Source organism: Belonocnema kinseyi, chromosome 2 (genome assembly GCF_010883055.1).
Source record: "Belonocnema kinseyi isolate 2016_QV_RU_SX_M_011 chromosome 2, B_treatae_v1, whole genome shotgun sequence".
NCBI lineage: Eukaryota > Metazoa > Arthropoda > Insecta > Hymenoptera > Cynipidae > Belonocnema > Belonocnema kinseyi.
In genome coordinates, this window is record NC_046658.1 from 659736 (window position 1) to 675697 (window position 15962).

A 15962-nucleotide genomic window follows, 5' to 3' on the forward strand; every position below is an offset into this window, starting at 1 on the left:
GCTGCCAGGGAACGCAGTCATTTTCAAACCCTAAGTATCAAAAAACGAAGAAAAAATTCGAAAATCAGTTCCAAGTTTCTTACCTAAAATGTTAGACATAAATAATGTAGATTTTGGTAGTAAATAGTAACAAAAAAACTTTCAGTTTCCCCAGAAGATATTAAGATACCAACAGAAGCATATAGAAACCACCTCAGTGGCTGTTGGTAATTCCATATAGGGCCATATAGAATTAGAAGTCCATAAGAATCAATGTGACATTCACCGAAACGAAGTAAAGATACCAACAGAAGCATAAAGAAAACACCTCAGTGGCTGTTGGTAATTCCATATAGAGCCACATTGGCCCAGAAGTCTATCAGCGTCAATGAGGCATTTCCCCAGAAGAAATAGATACCAACAGAAGCGTATGTAAATTATTATATTCTAAACAGTTATGATGCAAAAGAATTGATTTAAATTAAGAGGAAAAACTATTTCTTTCTGCCTTTAAATGTCTACACTGGGAATCTGTTTATATCAGTTGTTTCTAAAATTAATAAAAAATATCAAATGATAATTTTCCATCATTAAACATCAAGGACATGATTTGAGGAAAATTAAGAAAAAGAACGAAAATCCATAATGTACACTATTTTTAATTTAATTTGTTTATAACAATTAACTTGAAAATTTGCATGAAGTCTAGCTCTGGAAAAATCAAGTGAGCAGATTCATAGCGCACGCGCGGAATCAAAAAGCTAGCAGATTTCGTGCCCGTGACGCGCCGTATCATTGGTAGTATACTGTTCTTAATTCAATAGACGTGTCAGGCGGCGCAGCGGGCAATTTGGTCGCATGGTGCGAAAAAAATGCATAAAGAAATGATTTCATCCTGAGAATACCTTACGTAAATCTTCTACTTCATATTGGGCTTTTGCGGTACAAAAGGAAAAAGCATTAAAATTAAATACAGTATTATAGTGCATGGACATCCAAAATATAACTGGAATGTCAGTGTTTTGGGTTAAGGTAAGTTTTATTTAAAATAAATCGGAAAATTGAAAACAATACCTTTTAAATATTTATTCTCACTGGAAGATTCACCGCACGACTTTTTTTCTTCCATTGAGCAAATGTCCCCGCACTGTATTGTACTGATAAAAATGAGTAATAAAATCAGATTTGTTAGACGGCGCATTTTCAGGAACTTCTTTCATACATGAACGAAGAAAGCCAACAAGGAACAAGCTATCCAGGCTTAGTCAGTGTCCCAAATCATGGAAACTTTTTGAACTGCGCTTGCGTGGCGCCGACAACCCGATTAGTCGATGTTAGCGCGCTGATCTTGAAATATATAAATATTTAGATTTAATATTTATAATAAATAATAATTCAAAAATGCCCAAATCAAATTTTTCTAATCCTAACATAAGATTTTGGAGTTACAGATACAAAAAATTCAAGTTGAATGAAAAAGAGGTCATGAATTCTGATTTCAGACAAATAAATCATTTTTGTTTGTCCCAATAAATAATCTTATCTCTGCCGAGTTGTAAAATTAAATTTTTGTTTATTTCTAAAAATGTGACTGGAATTAAAATCACTCAAATTACCAAAAATGAATTAAAAATCAGTAATTGCTGCACTGATGAATGTTATATTAGAGATGAGGTGGGAGATTGCCGATCCCATGTATTTAATTTCTAACGATTTTCGCCAGCGCCACTTATTACCTGAGGCTTTTGCGAACTAAAATAAAGCGCCCCCAATTACTCAGGCCCATGGACAGAGGAAACATGGGACTAGGCATGCCATCCTAACTTGGGGAGCGGGGTTAAATCCACGGGAGGGGGGAGAATTCCATGAGTGGGGAAGCCGCCATCTTACGATGTGCCACTTGATTATGCGCAAGAGCATTTTTGCCGACAAACTGTGCATGAAAATATAAACATGTGGGCGCTGCCATGCTTGTCGCGGCACATCAAAAGGTGACGGACCTCCCCCCTCATTGCATCAACCCCGCAATAGCATGCCTAGTCCCTTGCTTCCTATGTCCGTGGTAATTTCGCATATATGGCATGGTCTATATTCTAGATCGTAAACTGGCTAGGTGAATTTCGGATTTGGGTGGTGGTAAGGTAGAAATCTGGTTACGTGACCCACTCGTCACATGACCTTAAGGAAAATTTTTAAATCATGCGCAATTAAACATTTTGAAAAAATTACTGTTTTTTTTAGTATTCAAAGATTAATTTAAGAGCCTTTTAATGGAAATTTTAATCATTCTTTTAGTACGTAACGAAGAAAAAAAAATAAAAAATGGTGGAAAATAACAAACATTTTTATGAAAAACTAATACTTTTTCGGTGTTTAAAGATTACTATATATTTTTTTAATTTATTGTTTATTGGTAGAAAATTTATCTTCTCGGTTAAAAAAATCATCTTTTTCATAAAAAATTTAACTCTTTTTGGAAATTTTTTTATTTTGAATGGAAAATTTAACTTTTTTATTTATGCTTCAAAATTGATCTTTTTCAGTAACAAATTCATCTATTTGGTTGACAATTTTAAGATTGTTTTTCAAGTTTGTTGTTTTTTATCAGAAAATTAATTTTCTAGGTTAAAAATTCTTCTTTTTATTGAAAATTAAACTTTTTTTAAATCCGTTGTTTTTGTGTTCAAAATTGAACTATTTAATTTGTTTTTTTAATGCTTGAAAATTAATCTTCGTAGAAAATTCATTTTTTGTGTTACAAATGTAAGTTGTTTTTAGGGCCAGGTTCCTTTAAACAATTTTCAAAAAATCGAAAATTTTTTTCCTAATAAATTGCTAGAAAATACTGTTAGAAATGATATAAAATTAGTCTCGAAAGTATGCGCGACCGTGAAGTAGGTAGAGATCAGGGAGGACGGTGCGCGTCCAAGCAAGGCAGTTCGCTGATAAGGCCAACGACAAGCGTGTTGAACGAACCGAGCTTGAACCCACTCAAGCATCTAAACAAAATCGTACTGCCACTAGAAATGCAAGAATACTTGAAAATGATGCCTACGGAGATCAAGAAGGAGTTGTGTACGAAGCTCGAATGGATATGTGAGTAAAATTCACATTTTTTCACGATTTTTTACGAATAAAAACTTGAATCGGCTTTTTCTCGAAAACACACTTTTTCAACTGAGTGTCACTCGTATTTCAAAACTTTTGCACTTATGATCATAAACTAAACGTCATTTTACTCTTTAGATGTCTCTCTATGGTCGGAACTACAACCAAAAATATTCATTGTTATTTTAAAAAGTTATTAACAATTGAAAGTGCAAAAAAGGGGTCGAAAATTAAAAAGTCCGTCATTTTGTTTATTTTTTTGGGGGAAATGTTTTATTGTAGTTCCAAACAGAGACAATTCCATACAGAATATGAAACTGTTTTGCTTTTTGCTTTCAGATGGTTCGTTTCCAAGAAATGATGACACTCACCAACAAATCAGACGAGTTTGAGCAGGTGTTTTCGGAGCCGCCACAATAATAAAAAAAAATGTTTTTAAGTAATTTAATATATGTACTTTCATCTGTAAAAAAATTAATTTTCAAATATTGTTTTAACAATAAATGGAATTTTTTTAAAAACTTGTTTTTTGGAGGAACCTGGCCTTCAAAAATATTTGATAAATTTTCGGAAATATTTTTTTTTTTAATTACTCAGAATCTTCTAAAATTTCTAAATGTCTGAAACGGAGATGAATTTTTCTTAAAATTTTAAAAAATATTAAAAAATTAAAAAACTGGTCTTAAAATATTCCAATTCTTTCACGGAATTTATAGAAATTTTACAGAAGTTTTAATATCTTTTTAAATATTATCAAAAAATTATTATAAAAACAATTTTTTCAACTTTTCGTATTAATCTTAAGAATATTATTTCATTCTCTTGAAACCTGTCAAAGTTTCAAAAAAGTTTTTGATCATGTAATTCAAAATCTTTCCAATCCGATTTTTTACAATAATTTATTAAAGTTTTTTTTTGTGTAGTGAAATTGGAAAAATTTATTGAAGTACAGTTCAGTCGAAAGGCTAATTATAACTTTTGTGTTACGAAAGGTATGAATGTTGATTTAGAAAACAAATGGGACATAACGTAAGTTAATTATTTCTTTTATACAAAACCTGGAAGAGTTGGCAGGGTCATTGCATTTTTTTTAATGTTGTGGAAAAAGTGGGAAAATCCTGTAATCTTTCAAATAATGACAGGGTTTTTTTGAAAGATTAATTTCAAAGACTATTAAACAAAGTCTTATTAATTATTTTAGTAAGCCATGGCAATAAATTGTGGAAATTTAAAATCCTTATTGGAAATTGTGTTTTTTTTGTTTGTTTAAAATTCAAGTATTTATTTGTTTAATTATCTGTTTTTTTTGGTAGAAAATAAAGTTTGTATGAAAATTCCTTTTTTGTATTGAAAATTTAAATATTTGGTTAAAAATTAAATTTTGGAATGAAAATTAAAGTATTTACCAAGAAAATTTTTTGGTTCAAACTGTAATTATTCTATGTTTTTTATTGGTTTAAGATTAATCTTATTAGTTGAGTATACTTTTTTTTATAGAATATTTAACTATTTCTTGAAAATTCGTCGTTTTATAAATATTTTATAAATAATAGGAAATCTTTTAAACTTCTCAAATATTTTTAATCACTTCAAAACTTCTAAATTCTTCAACACCCAAATTTTTCTTAAAATTTTTAAGTCCTAAAAAATTTAAAAATTGCCGAAGATATTATGGATTCTTTCTCAGAATTTTGAGAAATCTTTTAAAATTTTCTCTAATAATTTATTTTTAAAAACGAGAAATCCGTTAAACTTTTTGGAAGAATATGAGTTTAGTGAATGTTTTCAGCTTGTTATTTACTGAGATGCCGACAAATGTTGAACAATATATAGATTTCTTAAGATTTCGAAAGAAAAAGCTTTTTAAGAATTTTGAAAGATTTGAAGATGTTAAAAAAGTTTTTTTAAGTTTCCTAAGAAAAATTTAAAATTGTCCTTATTTTTAAAGTTCATTTGAAGAGAATACTTAAAAAGATTCCAAGATTTTTAAAGAAAATTATCAAAAATTAATTTTGTGAGAATATTCTACATCTTTTTCAAAACATTTCAAAACATTGCCAAAAAAGATTCTGGAAAATTTGAATATTGAGAAGATTTTTAAAAGATAAAAGAAAATTTATTTTTCTGAAGATTTTAAAAAAAGTTTTGGATTCTATTTCAGAATTTGGAAAGGTTTTAAGAAATTGAAATTGTGTGGCCTAACATTTCGGGGAAAGTTTTAGTTTATTTTTTATTTAAAAAACAAAATTTTTTAAAGAAAATTTAAAAATATTTTAAAACTTTTTAAAACATTTAAAAAGTGCATTGACTCAAGAATCCGGTAAACAAAAGTATCAACTCTCAGAAATTTCCGAAAAAGGAAATATGATTTATCGCATGTATGCTTGGTCTGGTGTCATTTTTATATGACGGTTGCTGACAGTATGACCATGCGGTGGTTGTTTAATCTTTTTCTTTAAATTTTCATATACAATATTTCTTAAATTCATATAACTTGATGTAATATTTTATTTGATGTAAGATTTAATATATTACAGACAATTGAAAATTTTTAAATTAGAAAAGTCCAGAACATTAAAATTCTTGAAAGTTTCTAAGGTTATTCAATTTAATATTTCCCGAATATAAACATTAGTGAAATTGTTTAAGTATTAAAAAACTATTTTTAATTTAAAAAAATTTTTTTAAATGGAAAATTTGTTGAATTCGTTGTTTTTTGTTAAAAAATAAAGCTTATGTGGAAATTCTTTTCTTTATTGACAATTCAAATATTTGGTTAAAAATTAATTTTTTCATTTCAAATTTTGGATTAAAAATTGAAGTATTCAACAAGTAACATTTTTTGTTCAAACTTTAACTATTCTATTTATTTTGTTATTGGTTTAAAATTAATCTTCATAGTTAAGAATTTGTTTTTTATAGAATATTTATTCTTCAACGCCCAAATTTTTCTTAAAATTTTTAAGTCTTAACAAATTTCCCAAGACATTTTGGATTTTTTCCCATCATTTTTAGAAATCTTTTTAAATTTTCTCTATAACAATTTATTTGTGAAAATAAACAATCCTTTTAAATTTTCATATGAATCTGAAAAATATTCTTTCATTACCTTTCAAAATTGTCAAAAAGATTTTAAATTTGTTCGAAAACCTGAATGATTTTATTCTGCATGAATATAATTTTAGTGAATGTTTTTAGTTTGTTATTTGCTGTGACGCCGACAAATGTTGAGCGAAATACAGATTTTGTAAGATTTCGAAAGAAAAAGCTTGTTAAGAATTTTGAAAGATTTGAAGAGGATAAAAAAGTTTTCCTAAGTTTCCTTAGAAAATTTACAATTTTTTTATTTTTAAAGTTAATTTAAAGAGAGTATTCAAAACGATTTCAAGATTTTTTAATGAAAATTATCAAATTTATCAACAAATAATTTTGAGCGAATATTCTACAACTTTTTAAAACATTTAAAAAAATTCTGGACAATTTTAAGGTAATTTTTATAATTTTGCACAATTAATAATTAATAAGTTTTTAAGAAATGAAAAAAATGTTGGGTTAATATTCCGGGGAAAGTTTAAATCTTTTTAATTTTGAAAAAATAATTTTTAAAGAAAATTTAAAAATATTTTTAAAATATTTAAAACATAAAAAATGCGTCGACTCAAGAATCCGGTAAAACAAAAGTATCAACACTTAAAAGTTTTCGAAAAAATAAATACTACATATCTCCCAGTTCACGGTCGTAGGACGTGGTCATAGGTATGACTTATCGCGTATATTCCGGGAACTGGTGTCATTTTTAGATGACGGTTGCTGACAGTAGGACCATGCAGTGGTTGTTTTATTATTTTTAATTTTTATATACAGTATTTCCTAAATTCATATAATTCGATATAATATTTTATATATTTCAGACAATTTAAAATTATTAAATTAGGAAAAAAAATTCAAAACATTTTTATTTATCTTTTTTTCATTTTGCAGGATACTCAAAATACTAGGAAAAATTAGAGTCAGCTGAAAAGATAGTTAGGACTTTTAGAAGATTTGAAGAAATAAGTTTTCGAAAAACTATTCATTTTTTTTTAAATATTGTTAATCTCTTCAAAAATTCTGAAATTCCTAAATAATTCTTATAATTATATAATCCAATTATATAATTGAATCTTTCAAAGGAATCTTAACAAAAAATTTTATTCTTTCAAAATTCTTAAATAGCTTCTAACATTTTTTTCGAAATACTCAACATTTTATAAAATTGTTAAAAATTGTTTTCAGAATGTATAGGAAATTTGAAATTGTCTAAAAATTTTAAATTTTAAATTACTTTAAGACCTTTACAAAACTTCTACACCTTCGAAATGTCTTTTCAAATCCTTCAGTGTTTTTAGAAAATCTTTTAATTTTCCTAAAATCTTCTAGATTTTGTTTCGTGTGTTTTAAAATCAAAACTCAATTATTTAAAAAATTAAGATATTCTAAGCTTTTAGCCCATTATATATTTCATTTTCTTTACCTCTTTCAAAGTTTGAAAAAAATTACTAATTGTATACTGCGATAGCAAAATTTTAAGAACAGAGTTATTTCCTATAATATTAGAAAACCCATTTGCAATTAAAATTTTCTTTTTAATCAATAATGTTTAGAAACAGTTGGAAAACATTTGATCATGAAATTAAATTACTTAATTAAAAATTTTCATTTAAAAAATTTATGTTGCGTTAAACTCGTTATATTTATTAATAGCCTTAATTACAGTCAGTTAACTTAAACAATCATTATCTTAAGTGACTAGCAAATTTCTAAGAAATTAAAAAAATCAACTGCAAGAATAAAAAACGAACATACATATCTTATTTTTTTCATATCTAACGTTGTCTATTAAATTATTAATATCCAAGGGCTAGCTGGGCCTATTCCCCCTGTTAATAACAGTTAATATGCATAAATATATTAAATTGTATGCATATTTTAAAACAAATCTCATATTAATTTAACGAAAACAATAAAAAATTCCTTGGAACATTTTTAAATACTCTCAAATATTGCAATTTCTTCACAATATTTTGACACACCTTAAACTTTAAAAAAAAAGTTTTTTAAGTACTTTTGAATTTTTTTAAAATAACAATTCTAAATTTTTTTTAATTCTTAAAAATTTTTTTAAATAATAAAAATAATTTGAAAATTCCTTGACATCTTTTAAAACATCCTCAAATATTTAAAATCTTTTGAAATCTCTTGAAAATATATTGAAATTTTAAAAATACCGTGAAATATATAAATCCTTAAAAATTTTATATTAAATTACTGGAATCAATTGAAGATTCCCTGGAATCTATTAAAATTCTCTCAAATTTGTCAAATCCTTTTAAATCTTTTGAAATACCTAGAACTTTTTTTAAAGATTTCTAAAGTACTTTTGAGTTTTTAAGCATAACCCTTCTAAAATTTTTTTTTAATCTTGGAAATTCGTTTAAATTATAAAAAGAAATTGAAAACTCCTTGACATATTTTAAAACATCCTCAAATATTTAAAATCCTTAAAACTCTTTTGAAATCTCTGGAAATTTTGTAAAGTTTCAGATTGAAATTTAAAAAAAGACAAAAGTTCCAAAACGTTAAATATTGAAATGTTTGTAGATTAGAGTTTTGAAAATGGGATCAATAAAAATTCAAAGCTTCCGAAATCTAATTTTCAAACATTTTCAACTATTGAATAAGAATAATTTTCAATTCGATGGGATTCAAGTCTTCAAATTTTAAATTGTAAACTTGAAAGTTTATTTATAAAAAATTAATAATCATGAATTAATTGAAAGCGATCAAAATTTAAACCTACGTTTTTTGATTGGGCAATCTCTAAATGAAATTATTTCAGACTGAAATTTAGGAAACAGAAAAATTTTTAAATAGTAAAAATTTTAATGTTTGTAGATTATTTAAATTATTACATTAAAGTGTCAATAGAAATTACTCGAGTTAAAGTTTAACTATTTCTAAAACGATTTCTGTATCTAATTATAAAATTATGTGGGTGTGTTTAAAACATACTTTTAAATTTTGAACGCCTTCAATTTATTTATGATTAATAATTTTTTGTACATAAACTTCTAAGTTTACAATTCAAATTTTGAAGACTTGAATCCCATCAAGTTGAAAATTACTTATATTTCATAGTTGAAAATAAGATTTCGAAATTTTTGAATTTGTATTGATTTCATTTTCAAAACTCTAATCTACAATCATTTCAATATTTAACCTTTTGAAATTTTTCTTTTTTCGAAGTTTCAATCTGAATCTTTTAAAAATTTCAAGAGATTTCAAAAGATTTTTAAGGATTTTAAATATTTGAGGATGTTTTAAAAGATGTCAAGGATTTTTAAATTTATTTTTATGATCTAAAGGAATTTCAAATAATTTTAACAATTTTAGCAGAGTTATTTAAAAAATTCCAAAGTATGTTAGAAATGTTTAAAGTGGTTTAAGGTACTTCAAAAGATTTTGAAGGTTTCGAAATACTTGAGAGTATTTTAAAATGTTTCCAAGGAATTTTCAATTGATTACAGTAAGGGTTCTGTCACACCTCTGCTTACCTGCCTGGTGCAGGCAGGCAGCTGCCAGAGACCGTTCACACCTTGGTTTTTCCGTCTGTGGAAAATCTTAAAACCGTGCGGGAATTGTAAATATTGTTAAATTTTTAAATGTAATAAACCAAGTTTTTGTTATTAAAATTGACAAGTATGATAATGAGTATCATTTTTCTAACATAATGTAAAAATAAGAGATAAAATACCCAGCGCTGAAATGAGTATCTCAGAAATTGTCAAGTGTTTACAGAAAAGTTTTTTATTATTCTTATCCGGTGCTGACGCCCTGTGTCGCGCAATCAAAGAAATATATTACTGTAAGTGAAATAAATAAGTTTTTATGCACTCGTACAATGTAAAAATTTTCCTAAAGGTGAAATTTCAAATTCGTATAAGAACCGTCAGCGTACAGTAACCAACCTGCAAAATGCAATGTATATACATATATCTTGGTTTCAGGCGATATAATTTTGGTTGTACGATATAACTTTGTAACGTTATGCACAAATAATGGAATATAATGAATAATGTACGGAAATATTTTTACAGTGCTCGATAAGTGAGTTAGAGAAATGGGAAAAATATTAAATATATTACGCCTTTGTATTATAAAACAGAACTTTGTTTCTTCGAAGCCTGAAACCAAGATATATGTATATACATTGCATTTTGTAGGCTAGGTTGCTGTAAGCTGACGGTTCCTATACGAATTTGAAATTTCACCTTTACAAAAATATTTACATTATAAAAGAGCATAAGTACTTATTTTTTTCACTTACAGAAATATATTTTCTTTGATTTGGCGACACACGACATCAACACAGGATAAGAATAAAAAAAACACTATGACTGACAAAACGACTTTTCTGTAAACACTTGACAATTTCTGAAATACTCAATTCAAGTTTGAGTATTTTATCTCTTATTTTTACATCATATTAAAAAAATGAAACTCATTATTATAATTATCAATTTTAACTATAAAAACTTGGTTTATTTCATTTAAAAATTTAACAATATTTAAAATTCCCGCACAATTTTAAGATGTTCCACAGACGGAAAAACCAAGGTGTGAACGGTCTCGGGCAACTGCCTGCGTACCCCGGACAGGCAATATTTTTTTGCATAATTAAGGTATAACTGAAGTAATATTTACACTTCTCTGTAGTGTTGAATTGACCATTTACATTTCATTCCAAGGAAAAATTTAAGGTTTTCACTACTCATTTAATTAATTATCAAAATTTTATTAAAATTCTGTTTTTTGCTTGTTTTTGTTTCTTGATTATTTGAAACGTATAATCTTTTTCCACAAAAACCAGTAACTAGACTGTGCCTTGCACATTAAAATTTAATTTAAAAAGTTTGAGGGCAGTTAACCACTTCAAATTCTTATGCTCATCAGAATTCACAACTTAAAAAAAATCCAAATAGTTTATAAAAATAATTCAAAGAATCGAAGAATCCAAAAAAATGCTAAAGAAATATAAGGCATTTGGGGTGCATCTCAGCAACTAAAACTATTGAAAAAAAATGGAAAAGGAAAGAACTCCAAAGATTAAAACGGCCACCCGTGTTTCTTAGTATTGAAAAAATTATTATATTCATTGGTGTTTTCCTGTAAATATAATTATACTTTTTCGTACTTGTAAAAAAATTCCCATCGAGGATTGAAAAATATTTTGATTTTATTTATATCTTCAAGTGGATTTTTTATAAGTTTGCAATAACAGAGAAAAATATTCAGTTAGGGGTTTTAAGGGTTTAAAAATCGTGATTTATTTTGTTCATAAATAGTTTCGAAATAATTTTCACATTGGACACATCGGCTGGTTTTTAGGTATATTATATTGATTTCGTTTCTTACTGTCCCTTTTCAGGATCACCCGTTTGGCTCTGCCTTACTCCCTTGCTTTCGCTTATTTCTTCCAATTTCTTTATCCACATCACTTCCTGTCCACTACCATTCACGATCCATCTTAAAGACTCATCCACACTCAACTGTCCCTCTGCCTCTCCTATACATCTCTCTAAATACATGTGCCCATGACTCCATTTCGTATTCACATACTCTGCATAAATTCTCCTCTTCATCTATCCCATATCTGCATGCTGTCACTCCTTCTTCTATTCTGAACTGTACAACCCTACTCCATTCTTCTTCCTTTTTTATTTTTTGCAGATATTCTGGTTCCGTCAACCCTTTGACCATCATACACCACCTACTGTACCTCGAATCTATAATCTTTGTCCATCCCTCTTCTCCTTGTTTAGCCAATAGCTCTAACTCTGTGTCCTGCCACTCCATAACCCCTTCTCGAATATTACACACCGTTCTCATTTTTCTCCTTTCTTCCTCCCATTTTGAATTTCCTACATTACCTCTCGCTTCATTGTTCTGAATTTCGCCGAAACATGCTTGTGCAATTCTACATCCCTCTCCCCTTTTTAGCTTCTCTTCAAACCTCCAGGCTCTCTTAATTTGTCTAGTAACAATATTTTCTCTTCCTAACTCTTCTTTTAACATACATCCTGGGTAACTCCACCTAACCCCCATTACCCACCTCAGAAATCGCTCATGCATGCTCTCTACTTTCCTATGTTCCTTCCATCCCCAGATCTCCACACCATAACACAGCACCGCCTACACTAACGCATCAAACAACCAGACCCTCAATCTCCAATCGTTCTTGAACCTTCTCTTTCCTATATCCCATGCTTGGTCCCTTACTTTACTCGCACATTCAATTCTTTTCCTCACCTGCAGCTCGTTTCCCCATTCTTCCTCCAACCAAAAACCTAGGTAACAGAACTCCTCCACAATTTCCACTTTTTGTCCGTTCATCTTCCAAACGTAATTTATTTTGCTCTTTCTATTTCGGAAACACATCACCTTTGTCTTATCTACGTTCACCGTCAGCTCTTTTGCTCCCACATACTCTTCGAAGATTCTCATCATTAGGTTCATCCCCTTCTCATCATCTGCTAATAGAACTACATCGTCCGCGTATGCTAGAGAGTATAGTCTGCTATTACCCAAAACTGTTTCTCCTTTCCCTTTCTCCTTTAGCTTCTCCTCTAAGTCTACCAATAGGATACTAAATAGTAACGGACTCAACGGCCACCCTTGCCTTAGACCTCGGCCTGTCCAGAAAACCTACCATTTTTTTCTATTTTCACCCTAATCCTGGTTTCAGTAAAAATTTCCTCTATCCTCTCCAACAACTTTTCCTCTACATCCCTCTCTACCATTGCCTGCCATAGCACTTTTTTGTTGACTGAGTCAAACGCTGCTTTAAAATCTACGAACAAAGCGGCTAGTTCCCTTTCTTTCTCTCCAAATTTCTGTTAACTAAATAGTTAAGTACGTAGATGTTATCTATAGTTCCCATCCCTTTTCTAAATCCCGTCTGATTATGTGGGATACTTTCTTTTTGTTCTACCTGACTCTCCAACCTTTTTCTTAAGATTTCTGCATATATTTTATAGCCGACTGACATGAGAGTGATCCCTCTGTATTCCTCTACCTTCTTTCCTCCCCCTTTCTTGACAAGCGGTACCACCAGTCCCATCGTCCACTCTTGCGGCCAACCTTCTCCTTTTCATACCTTGTTGCAGATCTTCCACATCCCATCCCTAATGCCTTCTCCTCCAAACTTCATCGCTTCGTTCTCTATCCCATCTTCTCCCGTTGTATTATTTTTTTTAACCTATTTATTGCCTCGTCCACTTATTCTCTTGTTATCTCATTCCTTTCCTCCATTTCTCCTTGGACTACCCTACGCTTTTCCCTTTGATCTTATTTTGCTCACCCCCTAATAGACCCTTAAAATAATCCGTCCATTCGTCCATTCCTCCATTTCTATTTCTTCGTTAACGCCCTTCCTTTCCCCTCTATCCCTATTTATCACATCCCACATCCTACCTTCCTTGATCGCTTTTTCTACTTCTGCTTTATATTCTTTTTTTCCCCTTTGTCTTTTTATTTCCTGCATCTTCTCATGTTCTTTTTCCCTCCCGTTATACTCCTTCTTCATTTCCCCTCTTCTCTCTTTGCTCACACACTCTCTTATTCTCTCTTTACTCTCTCAGCATTCCTCGTCCCACCAGCCTCTCTTTCCCCCTACTTTTTCTACATTATTACTTAGCTCATCCTTTACCTTTTCAATGGACCCCTTTAACCTTTCAATTAACGAGTCTATTCCCTCCACTTTTTCATACCTAACCTTCTCGTTTTCCATCTTTTGTTTAAACTCATTTAATTTATCTACCCCCCAGATTCCCATTTTCGTGTTTCGTTCGCACCCTTTTTTCTTTCTCCCTCTGCCGCGCTTACTGACGCCTCTTCTTAGTGCAACTATGACCGGGAAATGCTCGGACCCTATCTCATTCCCTACCTGCATACTCCCTATCATATGCCGTATTCTTTCTTCAGCCAAGATATAGTCTATTACTGTTGCTCCCTTTTCTATAAATGTGATGTCCCCTTCCACATCTCCTTTCATATTGCCATTGCATATAAACCATCCTGTTTCTCCTATCATGTTTAGTAACTTCCTCCCCTCCCTGTCCGTCTCTTCATGTTCGGAGTTTCTTATAAATGCCTCCTTTTCTTCATCCCATAACCCTCCCCCTTGTTAGGCAATCCATGCATTTAAGTCCCCTCCTATTAAAACCAATTCTTCCTTCTTTTCCTCCATCCACCTCCTTATTACTCTCCAGCCTTCCTCTTCCCCTCTTCTTCTGTATACACACACCACCGCTATTTCTACTTTCCCAATTATAATTTTTCTTATCATTGTTCCATCCTTTTCCTCCATGTCCCCATCTTTTCTCCCTTTTACTGCTAATTCTTTTTTCACCCCTGACACCATGCCGCCCATCCCTCTCCCTTTAACGTGTTCTTTTCTTGCTGCTTGCATTGTCCACACATGACCTTTCGGTAACAGCTTTTTTATTCCCTTCCAGTCCTTCTCATCTGCCGAAGTTTCACTCATCATAATCACATCCCACTTTTCTAACTCCTCCCAAAATCCTTTATTCTTGTTCTTCAAACCTGACACATTCCAGAAAGCTATTGTCACGTTTCTCTCTTCCCTTCCCTCTTCTTTCCTCTTCACTTTGTTTCCCATTTGCCGTTTGGAAACCCCTCTGATTTATTTCTAGACTCTTTTTCGTCTCCCTTCCCCTTACCTTTCTCTTCCTGTCCATAATTTTTTTCCCTCCATAATTTTCTTTTTCTCCTTCTCACTCCCCACTTTTACTAGAAACATTCCTTCTTTTCCTTCCTTTGTCCCTCCTTTTCTCTTGATTCCTTCTACCCTTACCTGCACTCAAATATCTCGCAAAAGATTTGTTATTTCCATTTCTCCTGTTTCACTCTCCACTTTTAATCTTTTAACTACTATGTTATTTTTCCTCTTTGCCCTTTCTTTCCCTTCTAATTTTCTTTCAAACTCACTGAGTCTTTTCTTCGATCTTTCATTCTCACTTCGGACGTTCTTTTCATTCCCTTTAACTATTTCCTTATTTTCTGTCTTTTCCCCCATATGCTTATTCCTAATTTCTAGACTGGATACCGGTTCTTCCAACTGTTTTATTTCTCTAGATCTCTTTTCGTCAACCTCTCTCTGTCTATTCTCAATGCTCTCTAGCTTACCCCAAAAATTGTATTTCTCCTCCTTCCAACGTTTATCCCATTTTTTCCATTTTTCTCTGACCTTTTTCGCTTACCCCCTTACATCGTTTCCCTGCCTATTCATATCCCTATTCATGTCATCCAATCTCTTTTTAGTTTTCTCTCTAAACCCTTTAATGAGAGCTTCCAATTTTTCAAACATCTCCCCCCCCCCCCATCTCTCTCTAGTGTTTTCCTTTTAATTCTAACTCTCTTGTTATTCTGGTCCCTTTCTACCTCATCTTCCCCAGACACTCTTTTCTTTTTTTCCTCCCCTTCACTGCTAGTCGCGCTTGCCTTTTTTTGCCATTCGTCCAGACTTCTGTTCGAACCTGAGTTGCCTAGCTTGTTAAGGCGCTGTAAATTTGAGGGCCTTGCGCGTTGCTTGCCCATACCTGATTCCCCACCCGGGTCAATGTCTCGGCACGTTCATCACCGCTGGCTGTCACTGCGATCAACGTCACGTTGTTTTTGTTTTACGGTTCGCATCGGCCAAAGCTCTCGCTGCGTTATACACACAATAATTGATAGCCCAGAGGTCGGATTCACCGGAAAAATATTCACGAAGCTCGTCATCCATTTCAGCCAGATCTTTAGGCTTGAGAGAAACC

General features: G+C 30.8%; 1 protein-coding gene across 1 annotated transcript in view; it reads right to left on the reverse strand.

Moving 5' to 3' along the window:
• Positions 1-1221, reverse strand: part of LOC117168110 (O-glucosyltransferase rumi homolog) — a 165346-nt gene extending 164125 nt beyond the window's left edge. Inside the window, exon 1 of the mRNA XM_033353506.1 lies at positions 1054-1221. Within this exon, the coding sequence (XP_033209397.1) occupies positions 1054-1180 (127 nt within the window). The 5' untranslated portion in view covers positions 1181-1221. The remainder of the gene's footprint in view (positions 1-1053) is intronic.
• Positions 1222-15962: the final 14741 nt, after the last annotated feature.